This window comes from Rhinatrema bivittatum, chromosome 10, assembly GCF_901001135.1.
Source record: "Rhinatrema bivittatum chromosome 10, aRhiBiv1.1, whole genome shotgun sequence".
Lineage (NCBI taxonomy): Eukaryota > Metazoa > Chordata > Amphibia > Gymnophiona > Rhinatrematidae > Rhinatrema > Rhinatrema bivittatum.
The window spans coordinates 124,989,832-125,006,604 of record NC_042624.1 but is presented as its reverse complement, the minus strand read 5'-3'; the positions used below and the strand labels follow the sequence as shown (position 1 = coordinate 125,006,604).

Below are 16,773 nucleotides of genomic sequence, written 5' to 3'. Positions count from 1 at the left end.
GGTTCTTGGCGGAGGTCCGGTGGGAGCAGGTTCCAAAGATGGGGACCTGCAGTGGACAGAGCTCGTTTCCTCAATGAGGTTTTTGTTGGCTGGGTGTGAAGCATGTTCTGGTATGCACTTCTGATTGGTCTATTGGAGATGTGTTGCTGTAGTTGGAAGGATAGGTTGAGGGGGGAGATGTTGTGAAGAGCCTTGTGAATCATCATGAGGGATTTAAATTGTATCCTAAATTTTATAGGCAGCCAGTGAAGATTTTGGAGGATAGGGGTGATGTGATCCCATTTTTTGGTGTTATTGAGAACTCTGGCCGTCGCGTTCTGGACCATCTGAAGTGGTTTGATGGTGTTGGCTGGCAGGCCCAGGAGGAGTGAGTTGCAATAGTCCAGTTTAGGGAGGATGATAGATTGTAGTACCAAGCGGAAGTCTCGGAAGTGTAGAAAAGGTTTTAATTTTTTTAAGACTTGCAATTTGAAGAAGCAGTCTTTGGTAGTATTGTTTATGAACTTGGTGAAGTTGAGTTGGTTGTCCAGAAGTACACCAAGATCTCTTACTTGTGGCGTGTGGTCGATTGATGTGAAGGAGAGTTGGGTGTATTTTTGCAGAATACATTTCTTGGCGAGTAATATCAGCAATCTACAAGACCATTGTTCATATTTGCTGGAAAAACAATACCCCGGGTGTCGTCTCATAAAAAGACATTCACTATAAACGCGAAAGAAGTGGTGGTTAAGGAGAGCAAGTATTTATGCACTCGCTGCCAAAAAGAGTGGATAACTGGACAAGTCCAGAACTGGTGTCCCAGCGTACTGTGCTCATCCCCATATTTGGGACAACGACCACTGCCAAGATTCCCGTAGCTACCCGCCTGTGCAGAAGCTATATAGGATCTATGCAAAAACTGGAACTGCAGTTCCTGAAGGAGAGTGTGGACCGCCAAGGACTGTGTATGGCCAAAACACCTCTTATAGTAGGCTGAGGTCAATTTGGTGCCCAATTCTCTGTTCCAGCCATTTACTAGAACATCCCAATTAGAGTGAGGTTGATGCTTCATGAGTAATTTGTACCAAAAGGACACCCAATGTCACGTAGGGTCATCCATATCAATAAAATCTGAAAGTATTTCCCAAGCATAATTATGAGGATCGGGCAAAGAAAATGCAACCCCCCCCCCCCCCAGCTCCTTCTGACTCCTGTTTTGAGCTACACAGAAACATTGCTTTTCACCATTCACATTCTACACCTTCTGTCTGAGCTCGAGTTGGCTCCTTCTGACTCCTGTTTTGAGCTACGCAGAAACATTGCTTTTCACCATTCACATTCTACACCTTCTGTCTGAGCTCGAGTTGGCTCCTTCTGACTCCTGTTTTGAGCTACGCAGAAACATTGCTTTTCACCATTCACATTCTACACCTTCTGTCTGAGCTCGACTTGGCTCCTTCTGACTCCTGTTTTGAGCTACGCAGAAACATTGCTTTTCACCATTCACATTCTACACCTTCTGTCTGAGCTCGACTTGGCTCCTTCTGACTACTGATCTTCCAGACAGAACATATCACAACTGTGACAGTCTCTCCTTTCTGGTGATTACTCTTCATGCCTTCTCATTCTGTGAGTGTTGAACTGTTCATCATTTTAATAAATATAGTTTGGTGTTCAATGACTGAGTTTTCTCTGGTGTTTGAAGCTGGGAACAAGGTTTAAGTGACTGTCTAGGCAGGTTGAGAGCTGAGGACAGTACATAAACAAAAATCAAATTTATTAAATCATCTCAGCATGACAGCATCGACATGTGTGTTGTACAAATGATTGTTGTGTGTCTGTCCTTATCAATGTCTAATTTGTTTTTGTTTAGTTTTGGTTTGGTTTATATTATGGTGGTTGGAGATTCATGATTATGAATATTTATGATGTTGATTTGAGGTATTGATGCTGTTATTGTGAAATGATTTAATAACTTTGATTTTTGTATATTTGTTTTAAATGATCTTGGTACAACTGTGTGTAATTTCACAGATATTCAGCACAATAATTCTCCCTGCCTAAAGTTATCTGGGTAACATTATCCAAATAACTTTAAAACCTAAGGAAGTAAGTAAATGTAACTATTATTGTAGCAATTTTCAAAAGCTATTTACCTGCATAAAGTGCACTTATGTGAGTAAATCCTATGGGCAGTTCAATGGCATATATTGTAGCAAATTTGAAAAGCCCACTTACACAAGTAAAGTGCATTTACTCAAGTCTAAATAAATATTAATGCCCGCCTATGAATTCCACCCCTCTAACTAATCTTTGTCTGTTTGTTGAGTTATAATTATGAATGTCACTTTGTAAACCATTGTGATCTTTAAATGGAACAACAGTATATAAAATGTCTAAATAAAATAAAACCTAGTTTTACGCATGTAAATGTTTTTAAAGATCAGGCCCTAACTGACTATGCCTGAATGTATTTGGATAAGAACATAAGAACATGCCATACTGGGTCAGACTAAGGGTCCATCAAGCCCAGCATCCTGTTTCCAACAGTGGCCAATCCAGTTTACAAGTACCTGGCAAGTAGCCAGAGAATAAATACATCCCATGTTACTAATGATAGTAATTTGATTAATAGCAGTTAATCCTCCAGGAGCTTGTCCAAACTTTTTTTTAAACCCAGCTACGCTAATTGCCTTAACCACATCCTCTGGCAACAAATCCCAGAGTTTAATTGTGCGTTGAATGAAAAAGAACTTTCTCCAATTAGTTTTAAATGTGCCCCATGCTAACTTCATGGAGTGCCCCCTAGTCCTTCTATTATCCGAAAGAGTAAATAACCGATTCACATCTACCCGTTCTAGACCTCTCATGATTTTAAACACCTCTATCATATCCCCCCTCAGCCGTCTCTTCTCCAAGCTGAAAAGTCCTAACCTCTTTAGTCTTTCCTCACAGGGGAGCTGTTCCATCCCCTTTATTGTTTTGGTCGCCCTTCTCTGAACTTTTCCAGTGCAACTATAACTTTTTTGAGATCCGGCGACCAGAATGGCACATAGCATTTAAGGTGTGGTCTCACCATGGAGCGATACAGATGCACTATGACATTCTCCATTTATTCACCATTTCTTTCTTAAAAATTCCTAATATTCTGTTTACTTTTTGACCACTGTAGCACAGTGAGCTGATGATTTCTATGTATTGTCCACTATAATGCCCAGATCTTTTCCTGCGTGGTAACTTCTAATATCATGTAACTGTAGCTTCAGTTATTTTTCCCTATGTGCATCACCTTGCTCTTGTCCACATTAAATTTCATCTGTCATTTAGACATCCAGTCTTCCAGTCTCGCAAGGTCCTCCTGCAGTTTATCACAATCCACTTGTGTTTTAACTACTCTGAATAATTTTGTGTGATCTGCAAATTTGATCACCTTACTTGTTATATTCCTTTCCAGATCATTTATAAATATATTGAAAAGCACCGGTCCCAGTACAGATCCATTAGGCACTCCGCTGTTTACTCTTCTGTATTGAGAAATATGACCATTTAATCCTGCTGTCTGTTTCCAATCTTTTATCCTGTTTTCAATCTACAAAAGGACATTGCCTCCTATGCCATGACGCTTTAATTTTCTTAGAACTTTGTCAAATGTCTTCTGAAAATCCAAATACACTAAATCTAGTGGCTCACCTTTATCCACATGTTTTTTAATCCCTTCAAAAAAAAAGTAGCAGATTTGTGAGGTAAGTCTTCCCTTGGATAAATCCATGCTGGCTGTGTCCTATTAAACCATATGTTCTGCCAAGTTGTGGACTGAACTCTTATTCCCAGGGTTTGGGTTTGCTAGAGGTGGAAATGACCGTGATTGGTGGTGAATTTGAAGAAGATTTGTGAGAGAGAGTCTGCTTATCCACAGAATGGAGAGATTTTCTGTCCAGTGATGAGTGTTATCAAGAAAGAAGCCTCTGCAGCAGAGCCCACGCCACCATCTGCATGATTTTCATTTTATGTGCCCCTCACAAGTCCTCCCCAAGTTCACTGGGGGTGCAAGAGGCAGGTGAGCAGCTGTTGAGCTGTATGTCTGTGCAAGATACAAAAGGGATTAGAGACTGGGCAGTGTCAGAAGGAGGGATGTAGTGGTTCCTGTGTGTGCAAGACAGAGGATATTAGATGCTAGAGGTGTGCAAGAGGCAGGAGGAATTAGATGGCATGGGGGAAAGGGGAGCATGTGTGCAAGAGATCTGGAATGGATGCTGAGCGTGAGTGTGAGTGTGCAAAAGGGAGAGGGATGGATGCTGGATGAGAAGGGGAACAAGAGGCAGAGGAAGATGCTGGGGAAGGAAGACATTAAGGTTTGGTGGAGGGAAGGGATAAGAATGGGAGAGAGAGCATTATATGGATGAGGGATAATGTGGATAGGATAGGAGACAAAGAAAAGGATTGGAAGGGTAGGGGAGAAAAATGATGTGTGAAATAGGTGAGAGAACTAAAATATGGGAGAAAAGTTGAGGAGGAGTAAGAAGAAAAGAGATGGAAACCAAGAAGAAAAAGATAATAACAACAATGGAGAAAGAGAGAGCTCGGGCCCCTGCTGGTAGCAGCAGTAAGTGGTTTAATGTTATCCAGTTACATGTACTTGGATAACTTTAACCAGTTATATTCAAAATATAGCAGTTAAGTGGTGGCAAACCAAAAATAAAATATAAAATCCTTGTGTGCTTGCAAGCCTGATCCCTCACCCCAGGAAATTGTTTGGACCATACAGAGCACAGTGTCTCCTGCTGGCACGATCAGCTTTTCGGAAAGCGCTCCCATCTGAAGATCCAGCCTGCTGCACACTCAGGCGTAGGCTGAGTGCTTCCACAGCAATCATGGAAAACAAGAGAGAAATCCACTGAGACAAATTAGAATCAGCCACATACTAACTCCAAACCCGCTTAGGCTTAACCTTCCAGGATGATGGGAGGCTAAGAGAAAGAGAGCTAGCAGATAAGAGACATTCCTCTTCTGTTATATCTCCATCAATCTCTGTCATGTAAGGATTTAGCACTCCTCTACTCAAGTAGATTATTCCCAGCTTGTACAGCTCATGTACCAAATGCTCCAACAGTAATGTTTCTTAAACTTTTATCGACTGCTCCGTGACAGCTTTTCAGATGTCTCGCACAGATTCAGCTGCTTCCTTAGTCTGTGGGGCTGTCACAACCTTTATAGAGAGAACCTTCAGAAAGCGGATAAGAAGTGGGAGATGAGAAACCTTCAGTTTCACAGGACTGTTTTCTATCTATCTGGATTTCACGATAGCTTAAATGGCAGACTTCCTTTCTTGTGGGCCTCTAACTAAATGAATAACTGTTCCAACTTTTGGAAAGAGACTGACTCATCCAAATAAAAATGTAAACTCAACATCTAGCGAGTTCAAACTCTTCCTCATTTGAGAACTGGGCTCTATCACAGTGCACAGGAAGCCAGGCTATAGAACTAGGAGGCCATGCAATAGGATTTACTGAGCCAACCTCTGAGTGAACTCATATTTACTATTTTGCATTGTGAAATGCTAAAAAATGCTTATAAACAGGCATGAATCTGAGAACTTTAGTTCTGCCAGTAGAGCTATAGTGAGAAAGTGAGGTTCATATTCAGTGGCTGTGCTAGTTAGCCGGTTATATTCAGTAGCACAGTCATACTGCTGAATGTAAGCTGGTTATGTATAACCAGCTAACTTTAGGACAGCCCTACGGCCTGACCAGAGCTAGCCACAGAGTTAACTGGCTAACCCAGAATATCAGAGTTAGCCAGTGAATTTTTGCGGCTAACTCTGCTCCTCCCCAGAATATCTCCTGCCTACCCCCAGAACGCCAGGTCAGCCTTTTAGACTGATAACTATTACATTATTCGTCTAAATGGCTTTTGAATATGAACCTTGAAAGAATTAACTGATACCAAAATCTGAGAGAGCCCGACACAAGTATTAATTAGGGGATGTGCAAAGAAGTTGGGCTTGTGCGCGCCGAGCGGATTTTAAAAGCCACTGAGATATGTTCATATCTCCAGCAGTGTGCACATCTCGAAAGTTTCCAAAAAGGGGTGGGGCATGGGTGTGGTCTGGGCCGGTCTGAACCAAAAACCTATACAGAAATACTAACGCGATCTGATGCGCGCTGAGACCCCCTATTGTGTAACTTTACTACTGCTATGGATGCCATGTAAGTTAAAATTAAAAATAAACTAGGCAGATCTGTGGGGTTTTAAGGGTCGGGGCTAACTGGGGTGTGTGAAGGCCATCAAACCAGGTGGGGTTGGAGGATCTATTTCTTAACTGGATGAACTGGTAAAACTGGGAATGGCGTCAGCGCATTCTCCTTTTAAAATCCCCTGATTTTCCCGGTAGAAGTGGGATTTGCGTGAACATGTGCACGTCCAATCTATTTTATAACATGCGGGTGTATGCGTGCATACATTATAAAATGAATGCATATCTGGGCATGGGCCAACGTATATGCGCAAATGTATGCATGTGCACAGGTTTGAAAGTTGTTATCATAGCGTTTGCGGTTGCAACCCAGAGCAGATCGCAATATGAAGTTCCAATGTCAATGTCAGAAGGTGTTTTTTCGCAGAGAGGGTGATGGTGCCTGGAATGCCCTTTTGGAGGATGTGCTGATGACAAGGACAGTGATAGATTTCAGAAAAGCATGCGATAAACACAGAAGATTCCTAGTGGCAAAAGAATGAATGGTAATAAAGCACTGGCAACCTTCACTGAGCAGCAATTGCAATCAAAGGCAGCAGTGATATGGCTGCATTGTACTTCCTGCAAAGCATGGGAAAACTTGCGTGGAGTGGCAGTTACCACTCTCAAGGAGACAGAACAGGATTCATGGTTGGGTTCCATATGGGAATTTGTTCAGTTACCTGACCCCCCAGCAAATGATTTCTATAAAATTGAACAAGCTTTTGTGCTCATGACTCTAGATCTTTGTAATTCTTTGTATGCAGGACTTCTTGCTACTCAAATAAAACCTCTTCAAATCCTTCAACATTCTGCTGCTTGGATAGTCTTGAGAAGCCACCTGTGGAACATGTAACCCCTTATTGTGCCAATTCTTATTGTGCCAATCCTGGTATGAACGCCTTTTTGCCTGCTGATTTGGTACTGTGCAATAACTTGTATATAGTTTCTGTTATAGTTCAATCCCATAGCATATCCCCATAGCATTTACTCATTGATGTTTGTATTTCTTGTAAGGGCTCCTCCCAAATATTATTTATATGTTGCCTAGTTTACTATGTTATCTGTTATTTGTAAGGGCTCCGCCCAATGGTTTTTTGTTCACTGTAAACCGATGCGATGTGCGAACGGTCATCGGTATAAAAGAAACGTTAAATAAATAAATAAAATAAATAAATTCCATTGGCTTCCAGTTTTTTACCTTTTTAAGTTTAAGGTTTTAGTTTTTAAGGCTTTTAAGATAGCTGGTCCCAGTTACCTGTCAAACTTGCTTACTCCTTACAATCCAAGGCAAGTTTTACATTCTCATAAGAACATAAGAAATTGCCATACTGGGTCAGACCAAGGGTCCATCAAGCCCAGCATCCTGTTTCCAACAGTGGCCAATCCAGGCTACAAGTACCTGGCAAGTACCCAAAAACTAAGTTTATCCCACGCTACTGATGCTAGTAATAGCAGTGGCTATTTTCTAAGTCAACTTGATTAATAGGTAATGGACTTCTCCTCCAAGAACTTATCCAAACTTTTTTTAAACCCAGCTACACTAACTGCACTAACCACATCCTCTGGCAACAAATTCCAGAGTTTAATTGTGCATTGAGTGAAAAAGAATGTTCTCCGATTAGTTTTAAATGTGCTACATGCTAACTTCATGGAGTGCCCCCTAGTCCTTCTATTATCCGAAAGAGTAAATAACCGATTCACATTTACCCATTCTAGACCTCTCATAATTTTAAGACCTGTATCATATCCCCCCCTCAGCCATCTCTTATCCAAACTGAACAGCCCTAACCTCTTCAGTCTTTCCTCATAGGGGAGCTGTACCATCCCCTTTATCATTTTGGTCACCCTTCTCTGTACCTTCTCCATCGCAACTATATCTCATGACAAGAAGCTTTTGTTGATACCCCCAGTGAAAGTTGGTCATCTTAGTGAAACCAGGAAGTGTGCATTTTCTGTTTTGGGTCCTATTTTATGGAAAAACTTACCCAACTCTTTACAAGACCTGGACAATATCTCCTTGTTTCGCAAGTAATTGAAAACCCTCCTTTTCCAGGAAGCAGGATAATGAGGGTTGATGCATTCGTGTCTATATAAGCAAGTTGATTGTTATTTTCTCCAAGGACAAGCAGGATGGTAGTCCTCACACATGGGTGAGATCATCAAATGGAGTCCGGCATGGAAAACGTTTGTCAAAGTTTCTAGAAACTTTGACTGGCACACTGAGCATGCCCAGCATGCCGCTAACCTTGTGCCTCACAGTCATGGAGCTCATGCTTCTTTTTGTAGTTTTTGTCTTTCCTGCATTGTGTAGGGTCCCTCATTCTTTTTTGGGTCCTCTGTCTGAGATTTGGTAAGTCCATCGAGCTTTCACGGTTGATTGCCGATGGCTTCATCACCCGGTGACCGCCGACCATCGACTGCGTGCCACGTACTTTTTGCCATGGTGTCGACTTGCTTTTGCCAGTGCCCCTGGACCATGTCCATCACAGATCCCCTTAAGGGCTGTCGGACATGCCGCGATAAGATGGAAAAGCTATTTGACCATAAAGATCAGATCCGTCATCCACTTCTGGAACTTCTATCCTGCTTGGGAAGGAGGTTCTGGCTTCTACCCCCATCAGGGTCGCCCCCACAACCATTCCTCAGCCCTGAGATAGTAGCCGGGGACCGACCGCAGTCTTTGTCATCCTGTTCTCGGTCTGGTTCCTCGCCGTTGCCTTTGATTCTGGGCGAGGACCATGGTGATCATCGAGAAAGCTTGAAAAAACATCGACATTGGTCATCATCTGCCAAGCAGGACCATGGACAGGCATCAGCATCGGTGCCTCCTCCTCCGACCCTTCTGAATCCTCTAGGCTGCCTCCATCGACAACGGTGGAGGGCTCAGTGCCCTTCAGTGCTCCGGGGGATGCCTGATTCCACCTCCTCCTCCTCAAGCCGTCTTGTCCTCGGATGCCTTTGAGGAGGCGTTGCAGAGGCGTGTGCGATTGGAGGTCGGCCGGGCCCTGAAGGGCTTCGAGCCTCTGGTTCCACTGGGACCGCCACCACCGCAAGAGCCAGCGCCATTGGTGCTTTGGTGCATCCGATCTCTGTGACACCATTGGACCCGTTGGCATTTTTACGGCCCCAAGGCTCGCCAGTGCCCTCTGTTCCTTCATCAATGCCTACGAGGCCTGCACCTTGGATGCAGTGAAGGGGAGAGGGGCCTTATGACCCCTGGGAAGGGGAGGTGTCCATGTCCTCCACTGATGAATCGGAGGATTTACCTTCAGAGCCCTCTCCACTGGAGGAGCGGCGGAAATCCCCCTCAGAGGATCTCTCCTTAACGGGATTCATAAAGGCCATGGCAGAATCAGTGCCTTTCCATCTTTTAACAGAGCAAGACACTAGGCCCAGGATGCTTGAGATTCTGCAATTCACGGATGCCCTGAAAGAGGATGTGGTGGTACCGGTCCATGACATCTTCAAGAAGCTGGTGACCCGCCTCTGGGAGCACCCCATCTCGGTGCCACCGGTGAACCATAAGACAAATGCAAATTACCTGGTCCAGCCTATCACTGGTTTTGAGCTCTGACAGCTACCTCATCAGTTGGTAGTTATATAAGAACATGCCATACTGGGTCAGACCAAGGGTTCATCAAGCCCAGCATCCTGTTTCCAACAGTGGCCAATCCAGGCCATAAGAACCTGGCAAGTACCCAAAAACTAAGTCTATTCCATGTTACCGTTGCTAGTAATAGCAGTGGCTATTTTCTAAGTCAACTTAATTAATAGCAGATAATGGACTTCTCCTCCAAGAACTTATCCAATCCTTTTTTAAACACAGCTATACTAACTGCACTAACCTCATCCTCTGGCAACAAATTCCAGAGTTTAATTGTGCGTTGAGTAAAAAAGAACTTTCTCTGATTAGTTTTAAATGTGCCACATGCTAACCCGTTCTAGACCTCTCATGATTTTAAACACCTCTATCATATCCCCCCTCAGCCGTCTCTTCTCCAAGCTGAAAAGTCCTAACCTCTTTAGTCTTTCCTCATAGGGGAGCTGTTTCATTCCCCTTATCATTTTGGTCACACTTCTCTGTACCTTCTCCAGTGCAATTATATCTTTTTTGAGATGTGGCGACCAGAATTGTACACAGTATTCAAGGTGTGGTCTCACCATGGAGCGATACAGAGGCATTATGACATTTTCCGTTTTATTCTTCATTCCCTTTCTAATAATTCCCAACATTCTGTTTGCTTTTTTGACTGCTACAGCTCACTGATCCGACTATTTCAATGTGTTATCCACTATGACGCCTAGATCTCTTTCTTGGGTAGTAGCACCTAATATGGAACCTAACATTGTGTAATTATAGCATGGGTTATTTTTCCCTATATGCATCACCTTGCACCTATCCACATCAAATTTCATCTGCCATTTTGATGCCCAATTTTCCAGTCTCACAAGGTCCACCCGCAATCTGTCACAATCCGCCTGTGATTTAACTACTCTGAACAATTTTGTAGAATCAGCCTTGAAGAAGGCAAAGAGGATCCACACCCATGCCTCAGTCCCCCTTGGATGGGAGCATAAGAGCCCTTGATGTCCTTGGACACTGGGTATTTCAGGGCACCATGTTAACTGCCCGAATTGCTTGTTACCAATTGTATATGGGTCAGTACTCCCGGAACCTTTGGAAACAGGCCCTTGAGTTTAGAGAATGCCTACCACAACAATTCCAGGAGGATTTCCATAAGATAGTACTGCAGGGCCTTGCGTGCGATAAGCATGAAGTCCACTCTGCATATGACGTCTTTGAGATGGCTATGAGAACTGCTTCAAGCATCGGGCGTGGCTACGTGCCTCAGATCTATGCCCTGCAGTCCAGGACTGCCTGGCTGATTTGCCATGTACAGGGGGAAATCTGTTTGGAGACAGAATTAAGGAGGTGGTGGCACAACTAAAGGACTATCAGGAGACCCTTCAGCAATTGTCAGCCAGTTCTTCTGACACCCAACCACCTAAGAAGCCCCCTCGACAATACCAGAAGAGGTCATTTTACCGGCCTTGCAAATACTATCTGCCAGCATTGAGGGCCAGACCTCAACGACCTCCTCCCAGAGTGAGGTCAAGACAACCTTGGATGCCCCAGACAACTGCAGTCCCACCGTAGAACCCCGCCACAAAATTTTGACTGACGGCCAGGGAGCAAAAGCCAGACCTCTCCGCAGGGCACAGACTCCCTAGTCAGGAGTCCGCTCCAGCTGTTCATAGATTGATGGACCTTGATCACATTGGACCACTGGGTCCTTTCCATCATGTGACAGGGCTACAGGTTGCATTTCCAATGAGTTCCCCCCCCCCGCTCACCTCTGTGTCCCCGTAGAGAGCAACGGGGGACTGACAGATACTTCGGGTAGAGCTTTCCGCCCTCGTACTGGCTCAAGCGGTCGAACCTGTTCTGCCTAGTCAACAGGGCAAGGGATTCTTCTCCAGGTATTTCCTAATTCCCAAAAAAAGAGGTGGCTTTCAGCTCATTCTGGACCTGTGGGCCTTAAACCGGTTTTTGTTAAAGGAAAATTTCAAAATGGTCTCGTTGGGCACCTTGATTCCTTTTCTAAAAGCAGGAGACTGGCTCTGCTTCCTCGATCTCAGTGAGAGAAGCAGAATTTGAACCCGGGCTTTTCTACTTCACAGGTTGTTGTTCTCATCACTTGGCCACATCTCCTCTTTAATAGATTTTTGTTTTGCTATTGGTTTGTCAGCGGCAGCAGTCGGGGAAGTACATTAGTCAGACTGGATGAGTCTCACAGTTCTTTACTGCCATGTTTTTCTGTCTTTCTGTGTCCCTGCATCCATGAGTTATTCACCCTGAAATGTAAGGCTCATGCGTGCAGAGCTCCACTTGGTTTCCACCAGCTCATCCTCTCAGGTGACACTGTTTTTAAAGAATAGAAAGCAAATGAACCAAGTGTTAGGCAGAGACAACCCAGCCAATATTCATTCTCAGCCTCTAATAATGAGGCTCTTTGTTGAAATGCTTGTTTATTTTTATCTAACATTCCCAAGGTTCCTAGATTAGAAGATTTCTCTGAGAGAGTGTTGGCTTTTATCTATAGGAGTAAGAAAAAGCAGCTTCACGGACTGAACGTACAAACAGAAATATGTGGAAATGGGCACGAGGTCTCAATCCCACATATCCATCACTTTCTGCTGGCAATCACTCCTGGAAAACGTTTCCAAAGACGTTCTGAAATGCTGTGTACGTGCAGGAATCATGGGCTGTTTGGCTTTTGTATTCCAAGTATTAGAAGGTGCGAGCAATGCCAGGAGATGTCTGCTTATGGCCAAAAGAAGCACAATTATAGTCTGAGGGCTAAAGTTACAAGCAGATTGTGCAAACGCATCTCATGTAATCAGGTGTGCGAAATGAATAGGAAAAGTCTCATCTGGAAAATGTGTAGGAGGGGATTGAGATTGTCCCACAGATTCTGCAACAGAAGATAAGCTAAAGTGTGGGAGAAAGATATAAGATAGGAAATGTTCTTTGTCTGCAAGACCAAAGAGCAAATCTGAGACCCATTCACAGCTCTGCCAGTGCACCTCACTCCTGCCCTGCAGCAACCCTGATGTTCCAGTACTGAGACACCCAGTGCAGCTCTGCTGGTGCACCGCACCTCCTGCCTTGCAGAAACCCTGGTGTTCCAGTACTGAGACACCCTGTGCAGCTCTGCTAGTGCACCTCACCTCCTGCCTTGCAGCACTCCTGATGTTCCAGTACTGAGACACCCTGTGCAGCTCTGCTGGTGCACCGCACCTCCTGCCTTGCAGAAACCCTGGTGTTCCAGTACTGAGACACACTATGCAACTCTGCTAATGCATCTCACTATTGCCCTGCAGCAACCCTGATGTTCCAGTACTGAGACACCCTGTGCAGCTCTGCTGGTGCACCTCACCTCCTGCCTTGCAGAAACCCTGATGTTCCAGTACTGAGACACACTGTGCAGCTCTGCTAATGCATCTCACTATTGCCCTGCAGCAACCCTGATGTTCCAGTACTGAGACACCCTGTGCAGCTCTGCTGGTGCACCTCACCTCCTGCCTTGCAGAAACCCTGGTGTTCCAGTACTGAGACACACTGTGCAGCTCTGCTAATGCATCTCACTATTGCCCTGCAGCAACCCTGATGTTCCAGTACTGAGACACCCTGTGCAGCTCTGCTGGTGCACCTCACCTCCTGCCTTGCAGAAACCCTGATGTTCCAGTACTGAGACACACTGTGCAGCTCTGCTAATGCATCTCACTATTGCCCTGCAGCAACCCTGATGTTCCAGTACTGAGACACCCTGTGCAGCTCTGCTAATGCATCTCACTATTGCCCTGCAGCAACCCTGATGTTCCAGTACTGAGACACCCTGTGCAGCTCTGCTGGTGCACCTCACTTCCTGCCCTGCAGCAACCCTGATGTTCCAGTACTGAGACACCCTGTGCAGCTCTGCTGATGCACCTCACCTCCTGCCTTGCAGAACCCCTGATGCTCCAGTACTGAGACACCCTGTGCAGCTCTGCTAGTGCACCTCACCTCCTGCCCTGCAGAAACCCTGATGTTCCAGTACTGAGACACCCTGTGCAGCTCTGCTAGTGCAATTCACTCCTGCCTTGCAGAACCCCTGATGCTCCAGTACTGAGACACCCTGTGCAGCTCTGCTGGTGCACCGCACCTCCTGCCTTGCAGAACCCCTGATGCTCCAGTACTGAGCTCTGACAGTGATTGTGTGTAACCTCAGGAGAGTCAACCATACCTCCCTGTGCATCAGTGCTAATTCCAGCTCTGTCATTGACTGTGTAACCTCAGGAGAGTCATGGCACCTTCCTGTGTGTCAGTGCTAATCCCAGCTCTGTACAACCTTGGAGAGTCACTGTACTTCCCTGTCCTTATTGATCATCCCAGCGCTGTCACTGACTGTGTGTAACCTCAGGAGAGTCAGCCGTTCCTCCTTATGTATCTGCTAATCCCAGCTCTGTCACTGACTGTGTTTAACCTCACTTGAGTCACTGTACCTCCCTGTGTGTTAGGGCTAATCCCAGCTCTGTCATTGTGTATAACCTCAGGAGAATCACAGCACTTCCCTCTGCATCAGTGCAGGTCCACTCTGTCACTGACTGTATAATCTGAGGTGAATTACTGTACCTCCCTATGGGTCAGTGCTAATCCTAGCTCTGTCACTGACTGTGTGTAATCTGAGGTGAGTTACTGTACCTCCCTATGGGTCAGTGCTAATCCCAGCTCTGTCATTGACTGTGTATAATCTGAGGTGAGTTACTGTACCTCCCTATGGGTCAGTGCTAATCCCAGCTCTGTCACTGACTGTGTATAATCTGAGGTGAGTTACTGTACCTCCCTATGGGTCAGTGCTAATCCTAGCTCTGTCACTGACTGTGTATAATCTGAGGTGAGTTACTGTACCTCCCTATGGGTCAGTGCTAATCCCAGCTCTGTCACTGACTGTGTATAATCTGAGGTGAGTTACTGTACCTCCCTATGCATCAGTGCAGATCCCACTCTGTCACTGACTGTGTATAATCTGAGGTGAGTTACTGTACCTCCCTATGGGTCAGTGCTAATCCCAGCTCTGTCACTGACTGTGTATAATCTGAGGTGAGTTACTGTACCTCCCTATGGGTCAGTGCTAATCCCAGCTCTGTCACTGACTGTGTATAATCTGAGATGAGTTACTGTACCTCCCTATGGGTCAGTGCTAATCCTAGCTCTGTCACTGACTGTGTATAATCTGAGGTGAGTTACTGTACCTCCCTATGGGTCCGTGCTAATCCCAGCTCTGTCACTGACTGTGTGTAATCTGAGGTGAGTTACTGTACCTCCCTATGGGTCAGTGCTAATCCCAGCTCTTTGTGTGATCCTGAGAGTCACTTTACCTCCCTCTGCTCCTGTTCCAGTCCCTGCTCTGGAACGGATTCTGGGTATCCTCAGACGAGCGACGTTTTCTCCCTGTTCCTCAGTATAATTTCCTTCTCTCTCAGTAGGAAACTGTAGTAGTCCAGTTTACAAAGTTGCTGATTATATTGCATCCATGTTAAGTGTGTTTTATTCCAGATCAGCGTTTTTGGTTTGTTGGAATTGAGAAACTCATCTTTCAAGCTCTCACTTCCTTTCTCTGCTGCTTCTTTTCTTTGATCTGCAGGTTTTCTAAGCCAGCCCCAATGTTCTTGGATGACTCCTTTCGCACGTGGACAAGGATCCGGGATCTTGTGCCTCCCTTTGGAATTAAAGGACAAGGTAGGTTGGATTTAGTGCAGTCAGCTCATTTGAAATCTGCCCTGTATAGGCTGTGCCACCATGATCCTTCATCGGCATCGCCCTCTGTAGTGCAGACATCTCTGGGCACACGAGAGACACTTTCTTTTCCCCTAACGTCCTCTCTTCTTACCGCACATCTATTTCTGCAACAACCCAGATCCTGCCTCCCCCGGCTCTCACCCAGTTTGCTGGGATGACCATGCAGGCCGGACATGTGACTCTCTCTGCGAGAATCTTCACAGGCTTGGAGCTGCTGCTCCTCAGCTGCTTCTTGTATTCTCTTGTTGGCAGAAAGTGCCCTACTGGACAACTGCCGGTGTCATTTTAGGTTCTCTAGATTTCATCAGCTTTCTCACTCACCCCCAAACCTGTTTCAGTCAGGTTTTCTTATTTTCTGTGAAGACAAGCATTTTACTGTAATCCACACACAGCTGATGTGTTTGCTGCTCGGCACCAATGGACATTTCCAGAGCTTTCCAGCAAAACTTCAAGACCTCTCAGGGCCTGCATGGTGATTTTCAAATTGTCACTACAGTTTTTCACTGTCTTGGCTCCTCGGTAATCTTTTCACCTTTCTTTTCTTTTTTTTTCCAGGATTTCTCAGTGTGCCTTCATATTTTTCTTTCCCTGTTATTTCTAATAGTAGTTTAAAGTTTTCTCTTTTTCTCACTGTTCTTATCAGTAGCCCACTTAGACCACAGCTTCTGACAGGTCTTAGTCTCAATTCTTTTTTTTTCTTCTTTAAACTGTCTTTGCCTATAAAAAACATGTCGTCTTTTGATTTCACGTATTTGATTTTTCTAATGATGGCAGAGAAGAAGGCCAACAGCTTCAAGCTCTGCCCGGACTGCAGGCTAAAGGTGTCCATAACTAATAATTGCAAGACCTGCTCCAAATTCTGAGCAAGGAACTTGATGTGTTCCACTGCAGCATCTGCTCTAGGATGTCTCCAAGAGCCATCAAGATCTGCAAGAGAGAAGAACTGAAGAAAATGTCTGGCTCCATCCAACTGGCACCCAAGGCACTATTGAACCAAAAGAACTATGGGCTTAGCCAACTGCTGTGGAGGTAAGGGGTGGCCAAAGGAAACATCAACTCCTTCGATACCAGACTCAAAGACTGAGACAAATCTTGGTATCTGAGCTCTTGCCTAGCATTGGGCTGTAAGCACTTGAGCATTGAGCTGAAGGGAAATGGCACTGAATGCTAATAGAAGAAGGATCATTAGCACCATTTTGTTTAAACACCAGCTCAG

General features: G+C 45.0%; 1 protein-coding gene across 1 annotated transcript in view; it reads left to right on the top strand.

The window, feature by feature from the left end:
• ST3GAL3 (ST3 beta-galactoside alpha-2,3-sialyltransferase 3) overlaps positions 1-16,773 on the top strand; it is a 278,797-nt gene that overhangs the window by 50,670 nt on the left and 211,354 nt on the right. Inside the window, 1 exon segment of the mRNA XM_029617491.1 lies at positions 15,403-15,497. Coding sequence (XP_029473351.1) covers positions 15,403-15,497 — 95 coding nt within the window.